This window comes from Halichoerus grypus, chromosome 7, assembly GCF_964656455.1.
Source record: "Halichoerus grypus chromosome 7, mHalGry1.hap1.1, whole genome shotgun sequence".
NCBI lineage: Eukaryota > Metazoa > Chordata > Mammalia > Carnivora > Phocidae > Halichoerus > Halichoerus grypus.
Window position 1 is genome coordinate 153,784,689 of NC_135718.1, and position 13,215 is coordinate 153,797,903.

Here is a 13,215-nt window from a genome sequence, read left to right on the forward strand (position 1 = left end):
TGTGGGGAAGGCGACATTTCCTGCCCTCGGGGGCCGGGGGGAGAGAGATGAGTTGCTGAGTGTGCACATCTTTTCAGAGCACCTACACACACCCTTACACACCCCCTGCTCTGGGGCTCTGTTCTCAGGCCGGCCCATGGAGCTCCCCCTGGCCCAGATATGCCCCCAAGGTAAGTGTGAGGTTGGAGACTGTGGGTGGAGGGACATCCAGACCCCCATTACCCCTGCTGTCCCACTTCAGGGGTGAAGGGCCCCACCCCGAGCCAGGGCTGGCACAGCTGACTGGCGGGGTGCCCAGAGCTCCTTCTTCTCTGGGGCGCCAGTCCACTCAGCCCCGGGGACATAGGCAGGACACAGGCGGCTGGGTCTGCAGAGTGCTCCTTAGAGAGGAAGGAGCAGAACAAGGCCCAGGAGGCAGAGGATCTTGGCCATAAAGAGAGATCACGCCACCCCCCCCACTCCGCACCCCTCGCTGTGGGACTCTCTGCTCCCCCACACCCTGCCTCCCTGGCCAGCCAGGGCCTCCTCAGCTCCTTACTCCTCCCCCGTGAGAGACGCCCTGGGGTCCCACCTGCATTTCTCCTCTTGTGACTGTCCCTGTCGTCCAGGTCCCTGGTCAGAGGCATGCGGGGCCCCTGGGAGCCTGGAGGAGAGGCAGTCCCTCCCCGAGAAACCCCAGCTGTCCTCTTTGTGCTAACAGGAAGCGGCCGAGCCCCTGCCCCTACCTTCAGCACCTTCCAGCCCGTGGAACTGCCCTGCAGGACCTGCCAGGACGTGGGCCTGCTTCAGGGGCCCAGACTCCAGGCCCTGAAGGCTGAGGAGGCCCAGCCCAGCCCCAGGGTCGAAGCTGTCCATGCTGCGGCAGGTGGGAACTCGGCTGGCACAGCGTCCTCCTCGGCTCCCATCCCCCCACCGGTGAGGACGTGCAGATGGACCAAGGCCAACGGGGAGAAAGCAGGAATAACCTGGGGCTGCCAACAGGGCTAGGGCATGGATGGAGAGAGGGAAAGGAGATGGGAGTATCTCCTTCCTTCACTATAGTGTCCCCTCACTGTCCCTGGGACGCTGGGGCTGAGTCCGCAGGTGACCAGGGTACAGGGTACCCAGTCCCAGAAGCAGGCATCTGCATCTCCGTCCATGGCCGCCACCTGCCCAGTGCATCCAGGCCTCAGTCCCTCTCCCCCAGCAGTCCATTAGGAAGTCCTCCCTAGGATCCAGCCCAGCCCCTCCTACGGGAGGGTGAGTCCTCCCTCGTTCTGTCCTCTGGGGTGACAGGCAGCATCATGTCCCTCGTCCTGCAGGCCAGGGAATGATTTCCTCTCTTTCTGGAAGGCCTCACACTCAGTGAAGCTCAGGTTAGGAGCTTACTGCTCCTGGGTTAAAAAGGCCCTCAGGCCCAGAGGGAAGTGGACAGAAATCCCCTGGAAACCAAAGCAGGTGGAGCTGAAGAAGGGGATTTAAGCTGGACCCTGAGAGGCACTTTCTGGGCAGTTATGGCCTAAAATGGGCAACTGGGATGGGGAGCAGGGGTGAGGCTGAAGAGGCGGCAGTGGGATGGCATCAGGAGGAAGCCCATGAATCATGGTTATTTCCCCCTCCTTGAACTTTTCCCCTGTTCCAGGCATCTCCTCAACCCCCAGGGGCTGCCTCCGGCCCAGAGGATGCTGGGAAGGCCGAGGAGGGGCTTGAGGAAGGAGGCCAGTCCCTGCAGGCCGAGACCCGGGCTTGGTTCCAGAAGACCCAGGCCCACTGGCTTCTGCAGCACGGGGCAGCCCCTGCCTGGTTCCATGGCTTCATCACCCGGAGGTGAGTCACAGCGGCAGAAAGGGGCCCAGAGAGGGGCTGGGCAAGTCCTGGGTCCTGGGCCCAGCAGCAGTGCGTGGAGGCTGCAAATCCAGCCCTGAGTCCTGGAGGCTCCCAGGCCAATCTCTGAGGCATCTGTCCTGGGGGAGGTCACTGCAGAGGCTGCAGCCCGCTCGCTCTGGGGCCTCCGCTTCCATTCCTGTCTCTTGGCCTCCAGTCCTCATGGTTTCTCCGGTCTACCACCTTCCTTGTCTCCCTGCTAGGCCGTCCCTCCTGCCACATTTCTCAGCTTTGCTTTCCTCTTCCCCAGCCTGTAGTCAATTACCACCCCAGGGCACCCCCACCAGGCTGCCCTCCAGGATGAGGCCGCAGGAGGATGCAGGGCTGGGAGCTCTCCTGGGTGGGACCCCTGGCCCCGTGCTCTCCAGTCCCTGCGCGGGCTGGACCCACATTCTCTCTGCCATCCCCACCCTCCTCCGACACCTGAACCTGCTTGGTTGGGGGCTGGGGTCCGCCGGAGAGCCGGGGACAGGCCCGAGGCTGGAAGAGTCTTCTCCATCGCCCACAGGGAGGCCGAGAGGCTGCTGGAGCCCAAGCCTGAGGGATGCTACTTGGTGCGGTTCAGCGAGAGCGCTGTGACCTTCGTGCTGACCTACAGGTGAGGGGCGGGAGCCCGGAGGCGGAGCTTCGGCCGAGGGGCGGGGTGGGCTGGGTGCTCCTGACGCGGGAGGGGCAGGGGCCGGCTGGGAGGGAGGGCCTGGCACGGCGTGCGGCTCTGATGCGACGGGCGCCCTCCAGGAGCCGGACTCGCTGCCGCCACTTCCTGCTGGCCCAGCTCCGGGACGGGCGCCACGTGGTGCTGGGCGAGCACAGCGCCCACGCGCGGCTGCAGGACCTGCTGCGACACTACACGGCGTGCCCGCTCGGCCCCTACGGGGAGACGCTCACCGAGCCCCTCGTGCGCCAGGTACGCCCGGACCCCGGTACGCTGGGACCCCGGCCGCCGGAGCCGCCTTCTCATCCCGGCCTGCGACCCACCCATAGGTCCGTCGTCAAGCCTTGTTGCATTTTTACAACCACAGGCACAAATGGAGACTGGCCTGGCCTGTGTTCCGGGTGGAATTAAGGTCAATGCCAGACACAGCCTATGACCAGAGCTACTACCCCCCCCCCACCCCCGTTGGTCCCCTTGCCGTCTCCATCCCCTGTTCCTCACCCAGGGAACCCCACCAGTTCCACATTTCTGTGCCCCTCCCCCACACATCCTCCACCAGCACCAGCTTGCTTTGTCCTCCTGGATCCCCTGGCCACCCCCACCCACCATCCCACTGCACCAAATCCCTGAGGCCTCGTTCCTTCCCAGCAGACGCCTGAGCCTGCAGGACTTCCCCTGAGCACTGAAATGTCAGACTCTGGAAACAAGGACCCACACCCTCACTATAGCCCGACCGTCAAGAAGTTGCAGAACGTGACCCCCACGCCGAAGGAGGGGCCCGGGGAACAGAAGGAGGTATTGGGCTGCAGGGACTGAGAGAGGGGAAGGGGTGCGGCAAAGGGAGGGTCCAGCGCTGGGGCGGGGCCTGCGGGAGGGGAGGGGCCGCGGGACGTGGGCCGGGCCCCGGGGCTGCAGCCTCCGCCCAGCCTGGGTCGCTCTGACGCCCCCTCCTCCCCCGGCCTGGCCTTCTCACCCTGTCTCCCCAGCCGCCCAGGCCCAAGCCTCCCGTGCCCGCCAAGCCTCAGCTGCCCCCCGAAGTCTACACGAGCCCGGCCCCGAGGCCGCGCCCGGCCCCGCCCCCCAAGCCCTCCAACCCCATCTACCAGGAGCCTGACGAACCCATCGCCTTCTATGCCATGGGGCGGGGCAGCCCCGGGGAAGCCCCCAGCAACGTCTACGCCGAGGTGGAGGTGCCGCCGGGCGCTGGGGGCCAGCCCTGCGGCCTCGGGCACCCGGCCCTGCGCAGGTGCAGGTCCAGGCCTGTCGCGGGAGGCCAGGTAAAACGGCGCGGGGGGCAGGCGGGCCGCGGGGAGGAGGTCCTGAAAGCCAGATTGGGGTGCTCAGCGCAGGTGTTCAGAGTGGCTGCCAGGGTCAGGATGAGGGTCAGAGGTCTGAGGCCGCATGGAAAAGACGGAGGCTCCGTCCGCCAGCAGCCCTTTCCCGGGCCCAGAAGTGGCTCCCTGTCACCTCCCTGCAGTCACGGACGGCCTCCCGTTGGTCAACCCCCTCCACTTCTCAGAGGAAATAGTGGCCCAGGCCTGGGCCTCGCCCCCCCTCCCCAGGGGAGCCTGCATTTTTGTCCCTGTCCCTCTCACCCAGTCCCGGCCACCTGTATCCCGTCCTGTGCCACCATCTTGGCTCCAACCATCATCCTGTCTTCCTGGTTGGAACTTGGGCCTCTCCCGCTCTGGCTCCCTCCCCTCCGCCTTCACAGGCCCACCATCCCGAGGAAGAAGAGCCCTTGGGGTCCCTCGTGTCATCTCAGATGAGCTCAGGGAGGGGGCACCTGCACACCTCCTCCTCCTCACACTGCCCCTCCCACTTCCACCCCCCCACCTCCCCTGTCCTCTGATCCTGTGAGTCAGTGTCCCAGTCCAGGGCTGCGCTGCACCTCCCGGGCACTCCCACCCTCTCCCTGGGCCTCTGCCCCCCCCCGCAGGCCCTTCCCCACCCTCCCTGCGATGCCCCAGGCCTGCCTCAGCCCCTGGGCCTGTACCCCCACCCCCACCCCCTGCTGCAGCGCTAGAGATGAGCCAGCAGCCCACCCCTGTCCGTGCCCACTGCCCTCCAGGCTCCCGCTCAGCCCCCAGCGCCCCACGGCCTCCTGAACTCCACACAGCAACCCGCTCTCACCCTTCTCCCCAGACTGCCCCTCCTCTATCTCCCAGCCGGACTGATGACTCTCCAGCCACCTGACTGTCCAAGCCAGAAGCCCCAGGGCTCCCTCGACATCCCCTCCCCACCCCGACTCCTCATAGGCCCCGAGTCCTGCTGGGTCCCTTTCCCTGGTGTCAGCCTCATCATCCCTCATCGGGATTTTCCAAGAGCTTCTTAACTGGTCTAACCACCAGTCTTTCCACTTCTGATCCACTCTGCCCCAAGGAAGCTAGATGGCCTTTCTAAAACAGCTACCTGGCCCACGCGGCCGTCCACAGTGGTGGAGGCAGAGGACCACCTCCGCAGCTGCTCCATCCTCCCAGAGCTGTTCACGTCTCTCTGAGCACACCCTCCCGCTGCCCAGTGACCTTCTAGTCATCCTTCAAGACCAGCTTGCCCTTCTCCCTGCAGACTTCCCAACACGACCACAGAGGCCATCCACTGCGCTTTATACACACCTGCTGCGCCACTGATCACCTGGGACCTGTCTCCCCTCTTCCCCCGCAGAGTGCAAGCTGCCTGAGAGCAGGGGCTGGGACGTATTCACCTGTCTCCAGAGCACCCTGGCACAGAGCAGGTGCTCAGGAAATGGTTGCTGAATGAATGAGAGCGGCTTAGACCTCCTCTGTGCAGGCAACCTCCGTTAAGACCAGAGGACAGCCCCTGAGGCTGCAGGTAGGCCCGAGAGGCAGAGGGCAGAGGATGTGACCTCGGGTCATCCTTCTCTCTGCAGAATCCAGGTGGCCGGCAACCGCACTCTGAGAACTCTGTGCCTGGACAAGGCCCTCCCATGCCCCACCAGCCCCTGCCCAGCTGGGGGCACACCCTCCCCCACAAGCTTTCTAGACAGAGGACAGAGGACAAAGGACAGGCGTGGCCTCCCCTGAGGCCTCCTCAGGAGCCCGGTGAGTCTGAGCTGGGGGAGGATAGCCCAGGATACCGGGTCCGCAGACCTTTGCACACCGGGCACCCTTCTCAGGAAATGTGTGTGGAACAAACCGTAGGCGATCAGAGCTAGCAAGGACCTCGGCCGTCACCTGTTGCGAAGATAGCGCAAAGGTGTCATCTTGCATGCCAACTGCCATCCATTGGTCGTGGCTGCCTGGAGCACTGCCCGGGGAAGGATGCTCGGTCATCTCCGCACTCAGCAGAAAAGACACCATGATTGATTAGTGATGTCTGCTGTGGGCAGGGAGGCAAAACGAGCAGTGTCTCCCTTGCCCTTACTGATCCAGGCCAAGTCCCTGGCGGTGCAGATAAGGAGACAAAGCCAGAGAGGGGTAGTGACTCGGCCAAAGCCAAGGACTAGAACCCAGGCTTCGTCGTTCCCGTGTGGCACTCTCTTACCCCGCATCCTCCTCTCCACAGGAAATGTCAGAGATTTCCTCAGATAGGCAATCTGGCTACTTTCCAGAGTTCCACGGCACGGAGGTCTGGGTGCCGTTTCCCTCCTCCAGATCCCAGCTTAGCCCTGTTTCCTGGACAGGTCTGGCCCCTCTCCCGGAAAGAAGCCTCGAGTTCGAGGAGCAAAGGTGGACTCGGCTCCCTTTTAGGGACACACGCACTGGTTCCGTCCCGGGAGTCCCCGAGAATCCGGTGGCTCGGTGATCCAAGGGCCTCTGAGGAAGTGTGCTAGGACGGCCCTGCCGCCTCCTACTGCCCTGGCTTCTCCTCCCAGAGTCTGATTTCCTTGGCCCTCTTGAGCCTTTGGGTCTGGGCCCTGGTCCAATGCTGCTGTTGTCTGAGGAAGGGTTTGGCGAGAACAGATGTTAGAACTTGTTTGTTGATTCTTGTCTGGCTAATAAATCATCGCCAACCACCTCTCCCCACAGGGATCCAAGTACTCCAGCCTCCTTCTGTCTGTCTCACACACTCTCTCTCTTTCTCCTGTCGTGGAAGGTAAGGGGTTGAAATGCCACTGCAGTGAGAGGAGCGGGTCTGGGGGTTCCGAGATACCTGGGCAAGGGTCACAAATCTGGGGGCTGGGGGGCTGCAAGGCAAGGAATCGCAAAGTCTCTTTTGGCTGGGCTGGGCAGGTAGCCAGGGGCAGAGGGGTGGCTGCATCACCTGGGGGACGCCAGGAAAGAAAGAGGGGCAGGGAGGAGAGTGGTTGAGGGGTAGGCCCTGCACCCCCTTCCCCAACTCCCCTACCAGTACAGGACTGGGGGGCCTCCCGCAGTGGCTGAGAATCTGTCTTCCCAGCCTCTCGGGCTTTGGCCTTGCCCAATTAAGCACCCCATTCCTCCCCTGTCCCTCTTGTGAGGCTTCTTCCCCTCCGTACCCAGACCCACTTCAGGACCTGCCACCTGCCCTGGGCAAAGCTCTGGGCTTCGACCCCCTGGAGGAATCTGCCTTGGGGCTTGTTTTTCTCTCAGACTGGGGGCTCTCTGAGCCCGGGCCACGGTGTGCCCCCCAGGAGCTGCTCGAGGCTCTGGGTGCCCCTGTGGTCCCATTGGCGCAGCCAGTCCTTATACTCTGTCCCACGAGAGCCTAGTCAAGACAGTCCGGTCGGGGCCCACCCTCCTGCCAAGGGGGCCCAGAACCTGCTGAGGCACAGAAATCCCGCAGACCCTCCCCTGAAGAGGCGCTCCCCAGGCTGAGGTGCTGCGGGCGGCGGCCACGCCACCCCCAGCCTGGCAGCGGCACCAGCCCCCGTGCCTAGTGCCCCCCCCTTCCCAGCCCATGCTCATCAGCTGAAGGAGAGCTGCGGCTGCTGAGTCAACAGTCGGGGTTCCACTCCCTTCTGTCTGCAGGTCTCCTGAGCACGAGGAGAGATGGGGAGCGAGTCGGACGGGAGGGGAGGGCAGGGGAGCAGAAGGCTGTCTCAGAGCAGACTGGGGGGCGCTCCTGCGGGGGCGGAGGGGGCAGAACAAGAGGCTTACTGTCAGAGCTGGAAGTCAGGGTCTGAAAACGGCATTTCCTTACACCTGGGGATACAACGGGCCGGTGCAGGGAGGGGGCAGAAATGACCCCCGTTGGTGTTTCTGAAGGAGCAAAGGTGGGGGCAGCAAAGCTCTCCCTCCCTCGGCAGCGCCTCAGGGCTAGGGCTTGGCTCGCCCAAAGGGTGCTGGGAGAATCAGGCGGAGGCATCAGCCAGAAGCCTGGGTGCTGTTGTGGCGTGGTGCTGGCTAGTGGCATGGCGGCCCTTCCCCTGCCCACTGGCCCCCACGGAGCGCCTCCTTGCTTGCACACGGGGCGGCTGGACAGTCAGTGAGGGGCTCAGGGAAGCAGGACTGCTGGGGCTCCAGGGCACGGCGGACCCTTTGTGGCTGCTTTTCTTTTGGGTTCCACCAAATAGGAAACTGAGGTCTGCAGAGGGGAGGTGACCGGGAGCTGGAGGCAGTCAGGCCCACATCGGGTCAGCCCAATCCCGTGCTCCCCAGGTACCAGGGGCCCCTCCCAGGCCAAAGGATAAGACTCCCCGTCCTCTCAGGGCCTCCAGCTGCAGGCCCAGCCCCCAAGACCCGGGTGGGGGAAGTTTCCCCTGCTCACCTCACCCACCGGGACCCCTGCATCATCCCACCCACTCCATTCCCGAGCTGCGGCGGGGCGCTGTGGGGGGCGCTGCGGGGGGCCGCTGAGCAGGGGTGCTGCAGGGGTCCGCTGAGCAGGGGTGCTGCGGCGGGCGCTGAGCAGGGGTGCTGCGGCAGGGCGCTGTGGGGGTCCGCTGAGCAGGGGTGCTGCGGCAGGGCGCTGCGGGGGTCCGCTGAGCAGGGGTGCTGCGGCGGGCGCTGAGCCGGGGTGCTGAGCCGGGGCGCTGCGAGAGTCCGCTGAGCCGGGGTGCTGCGGGGGTCTGCTGAGCAGGGGTCCGCTGAGCCGGGGTGCTGCGGGGGTCCGCTGAGCCGGGGTGCTGCGGGGGTCCGCTGAGCAGGGGTGCTGCGGCGGGGCGCTGCGGGGGTCCGCTGAGCAGGGGTGCTGCGGCGGAGGATGGAGAAGCTGAGGAACTCCTACAGGGGAAGGACTGGGGCAGTCGTGCAGCAGGCGGCTCCTCCCCAGCCAGGGCCCGCGGGGCTGCAGGGGAAGGGCATTTCCCAGCCGGGTCCTCCTGCCACGGTCCCTCCAGCCCTCCCCCTGCCCTCCACACAGGGCTTTCTCGGGCTCGGGGCACTCAGAGCTGAGAGGACAGTTTCTCAGCCCAGCCTGGACCTACAGAAGGCTCGCAGGGGGCACGGCTCTTCCCTCCAGCACCGTGGCCGACCTGTCGGCTCTCTGCACTTTTCCCGAGCTGTCCCCTTCATCCTGTGTGCTCCCTCAGCTCACACAGTACACGCTCAGGGAGGCGCCCTGGAAGTCTGGCTCCGGGGCAGGGGGTGACCCCTTCTGTCCTGGAGCACCACGCACAGCGGGAGGACTGGGGGCCAAGAGCTGCTGAGGCCCTGCCCTCAGCTACCTCCCTGTCACAGGACATCTGTCCCCACCTGAAACAAAGCTGGGCAGAGGAAGAGGCGGCCAACAAGGCTAGGAGCAGGCTGCACCGTGCACTCCGGCGCCCTCGGGCACAGGCCAGCACCTCCCGGGGCCCCTGGGGGGGCCTGGATCCATTCTGACCAAAGCCTTTGCCCTTCCTCCCTCTGCCCCTCGGCTGGTGCTGCCATTCCAGCTTTAGCCAAGTATCATTCCTATTCCTCGTTCTTCCCACCATCCTGGTCTGTCTTCCCTTTGCTGTTTATCAGAACTTGAGGCTACTACCTCCAGGAAGCCTTCCCAAATGAGGACTGTCCATTTCTAATCTGCATTTCTCTTGGTGACCAGGAAACTACATCCACCAAATAAAATGTCACCTTTGGGCGCCTGGGTGCCTCAGTTGGTTGAGTGACTGCCTTCGGCTCAGGTCATGGTCCCAGGGTCCTGGGATCGAGCCCCGCATCGGGGTCCCTGCTCAGCGGGGATCCTGCTTCTCCCTCACCCACTCCCCCCTCTCCCGCTCCCCCCTCTTGTGCTCGCTCTCTCAAATAAATAAAATCTTTAAAAAAAAGTCACCTTTGGTAGGACTAAGAAGTGGCTTTAAAAAAAGTGGTGTAAGCTATTGCAGAGCACAGAAGTGGGAGGCCAGAGGCTTACAGATAACTGGCTCAAGTCCATCCACTTCCAGAAGACGCTGGGACCCTCTGTGCCCAGAGCCCCTCCAGCTCCATCATGATGCAAGCCCCTTGAGTGAGGACGCGGGACTCAAGTCCCAGGGGTGTGGCAAGCCGGGAGGGCATCTGCAGCATCTTGGGTGCAGCAAAGATCCTCGGGATCTCAGACTTTGGGCCCTGTGGAGCCTACCTCACCACCTACGACACCCCAGGAGGGTGACCTCGGCCACCGCCCCCAGGGCCTCTGAGGACCATAGAAGTGGCAGTGGGTTGCTGCTCCTTCCCGAAGACTGGCTGGATGCATGGACGTGGACCACTACAGCCCCAGTGTCCCTGTGGGATGCAGGAGCCCTGTCTGGCTCCAACCCGAAGTAGGTCAGATTTCAGATAAGTGGGTGGTTTTCCTGTAAGTGACGAAAGCCTCCCCTGTACTTAATGAGAAACAGACTCCTCAACTTACCCAGCACACACGACCGGGGGCACGGGGAGACCCTCCCTCCTGCTGCCTCCCTCGCAGCCCCAGGTCCCCACACCACACGCTTCCAACTGCCCCCGTGGCCGGAACCTTCCGTCCGTCACCAGAGCTGTCAGTCCCTCCTCCCGGCGCTCTCCCGTTGAGAAGCCTGCCGCAGCTGGAGGCGAGCTGCTGCGCCCAGTCACCTCCCCCGGGCCGGGCACCAGACGTTTCTCCGCAGGACTCCACCAAAACCCCGGTCACAGGAGCAGGAAGCCGCTGCAGCAGAGCCCCTACCAGAGCCCCAGGGCCCTCGGCAACACGCTTCACGGCGGTGTGCACGAGGACCCGCACGCTTCTGGGACCAGGGTGTGCATTTCCCACCCCTCGGGAACCCCGTGCTGCTGGCGGGCATCCCAGTGTAGAAGCGTAACTGAGGCCCGTGACCCTGCCGCCCCCCTCCCGCTCTAGCATAAAGCTCAGGGTGCAGAAGTCTCCGAGGAGATCTGTCTAGCCCCCCAGCCCTCCACAAATTCCAAACCAGTCAAGGCCAATGGCAATCAGTGTGAACGCACATCCTCTTCAGGGACAGACACTCGCCACTTCTGCTGGACTGAATTTGCTAACGACTCTCTGGTGTCACGGAAAGAACCTCCTTGACTTCCTCTCGTCTTCAAAGATAACTGAGACCAGCAATACTTTCCGATTTGGGACCACAGGCCTCTGCCCCACGCAAAGCTGTACACATAATTCCTAGGGTCTTCGATGGCCGTGAACCCAGCTTAGAAGGTGGGCACAGAGGAAAAGGCAAAGCCATCGCTGAGGCAGCTCATGACGGTTCAGAGGGTGCTCTACACAAGGGTAACGTCAGATCCAGGAACGGGAGAACAAGTGAGAAAGATCCAGAATGGAAAAACGAGACCACACTAAAAAGTAGGAAAGGGGTTAGGGCAAGCAACGTCTGTCAGACTGAATGTTTTATTTCAACAGACATCCCTGGTTTAAAAAAAAAAAAAAAAGTGGAGAGAGGGGCTCCCCATTTTATCACACCCACCAGGGAGCCCCACTCCCATCCAGGAACTCAGAGCCCCATCTGAAGCATCGCTTGAGTCTTTGCTAGCTCCAAGACAGAGGAGCTGAATTTTCTAACTTTTGTTAAGAAAAATCTATCAAATGTGTTCATTCTCGCAGAGGCGAGGGCCGGGTCCTCAGGGACAGAGACCCTGGGCTTGGAGCAGTGGGGTCCCCGAGGTGAGGCCAGGTGCCAGGCGGCAGGAGCCCCAGAAACGGTCAGGTCCAGAGCCCTAGAATCCATACTTGGCTTGGGTCTGCCGACGGCTGAGTTTGTTCTCCGACCAGGTGTTCTTCAGCTCCAGCTCCCGCTCCTTAGCCTGTGGCAAGGGACACGGGTGTGGTGAGCCGAATGGGGTGCTGAGGGGCCTCTCGCTTGCCTCTGCAAGCTTCCCAATTTAACATCTTTCTCCCCTGGAACAGGTATGGCAAAATAGCAAATCCCCTGAAAGACTTCATTTTCTCTTATTTAAGAAGGGGAAGACCCTGGGAAAGCAGAGAAGAAACATCTCTTCGGGAAAGCTGACAGCATCTCTCTGGGGGCCAACAGGGTTGAAGCAGAATAAAAACTCAAGAATCCTGGTCCTGGGGCACCTGGCCAGCTCAGTTGAAGGAGCATGCCACTCTTGATCTCAGGGTCACGAGTTCAAACCCCACGTGGGGTGTAGAGATTACTTAAAAATAAAATAGGGGTGCCTGGGTGGCTCAGTCAGTGAAGCGTCTGCCTTCAGCTCAGGTCATGATCCCGGGGTCCTGGGATCGAGTCCTGCATTGGGCTCCCTGCTCAGTGGGGAATCTACTTCTCCCTCTACCTCTGTCCCATGCTTGTACGCTCTCTCTCTCAAATAAATAAATAAAATCTTTAAAAAGAAACATATAAAAATAAAATAATTAAAAAAAAAAAGAATCCTGGTCCCTCACCTGCTGGAATTAAAACTGAATCACTCAAGTGGCAAATGGGCAAAGGAGAGCTAGAGTATGCATCTGAAAGGAAGACAAATCAGATGCCTTGGATGCCTGACCAGCCAACGGGAGGAGACATGGAGGAGAGGACAGCAGAGGACTGTGGATGATGGGGGAGGACTGGGGAGGACGGCCTCAAGACGTGGACAGGGCCACACAGGACAGCACCCCCGCAACAGCTACATCAGGGTACGCAGTTTTGCTGTTGTGCTGAATACAGTGGATGTGGTACCCGAGAAATTCACACCTCTCTCCAGCGCAAACGGAAGCTGTGGCAAACAGACTGGAAGGTACCAGAACTGAGACTTTCCTCTGCTGACCTCAATGCGGCACCTGGGGAGTGAACGAGCACCACCCTAAAGAAGGGCTCGTTGACCCCACCCCACGAGAGTTAATGGATGCCTGCTCATCTCCCCTGGATGAGGGGCAGGGATTAAGAGTTTGGGTTTGAAAGATGTTCCTACCCTCAAATCCTTTCCCTACAAAAAACAAAATAGGGTAGGACACAAGGGGGTCCCTGAAAAAAAAAGACGGAACCACGAAGGGAACAATGAAAGCAGATTTCCCACTGAAATCCACGGGCAGCAGGTGCGCCCCCAGGGAAAGGGCCGGGACAGCGTGCAGTACAGCAGGTCTCAAAAACATGTCTGTTTAATGATTAAATGAGTATTTCAAAGTTGCTGGGTCCTATCAGATTAGTAACATTCTAATTCCAAAAGACATTTTTGGATTATCTGTGATTTTTAATTATCGTGTTGATATTTCCTGCCACAGAAGTGGAGAATACAAAGCCAACCTCCTGGGGCACCCGGGTGGCTCGTCGGTTAAGTGTCCCACTCTTGATTTCAGCTCAGATCATGATCTCAGGGTGATGGGATGGAGCCCCGTATCAGGCTCCGCGCTGAGCACGGAGTCAGCTTGGGATTCTCTCTCCCTCTGCCCCTCCCCCTCCGCTTCTCCCCTTGCTGGTGTGC

The 13,215-nt window shown here is 61.8% G+C and overlaps 2 protein-coding genes across 5 annotated transcripts in view; one reads left to right on the forward strand and one right to left on the reverse strand.

Annotated features, from left to right (window-relative positions):
- SH2D2A (SH2 domain containing 2A) lies at positions 1-11,299 on the forward strand. Of its 4 annotated transcripts, XM_036118287.2 has the most exons (10): positions 1-170; positions 701-915; positions 1,622-1,806; positions 2,372-2,461; positions 2,602-2,770; positions 3,167-3,313; positions 3,505-3,795; positions 5,409-5,580; positions 6,508-6,574; positions 9,079-11,299. In XM_036118287.2, the coding sequence occupies exons 1-10, from the start codon at positions 137-139 to the stop codon at positions 9,095-9,097; spliced, it is 1,389 nt and encodes a 462-aa protein (XP_035974180.1). In that variant the 5' UTR covers positions 1-136; the 3' UTR covers positions 9,098-11,299. The 4 variants fall into 4 exon arrangements, with proteins under 4 accessions (XP_035974180.1, XP_035974181.1, XP_077934651.1 ...); XM_036118288.2 differs by lacking the exons at positions 6,508-6,574; positions 9,079-11,299 and adding an exon at positions 6,044-6,297 and having other exon boundaries at positions 2-170; XM_078078525.1 differs by lacking the exon at positions 9,079-11,299 and having other exon boundaries at positions 6-170; positions 6,162-6,518.
- PRCC (proline rich mitotic checkpoint control factor) overlaps positions 11,142-13,215 on the reverse strand; it is a 22,567-nt gene continuing 20,493 nt past the window's right edge. Inside the window, exon 7 of the mRNA XM_036118279.2 lies at positions 11,142-11,598. Coding sequence (XP_035974172.2) covers positions 11,512-11,598 — 87 coding nt within the window. The 3' untranslated portion in view covers positions 11,142-11,511. The remainder of the gene's footprint in view (positions 11,599-13,215) is intronic.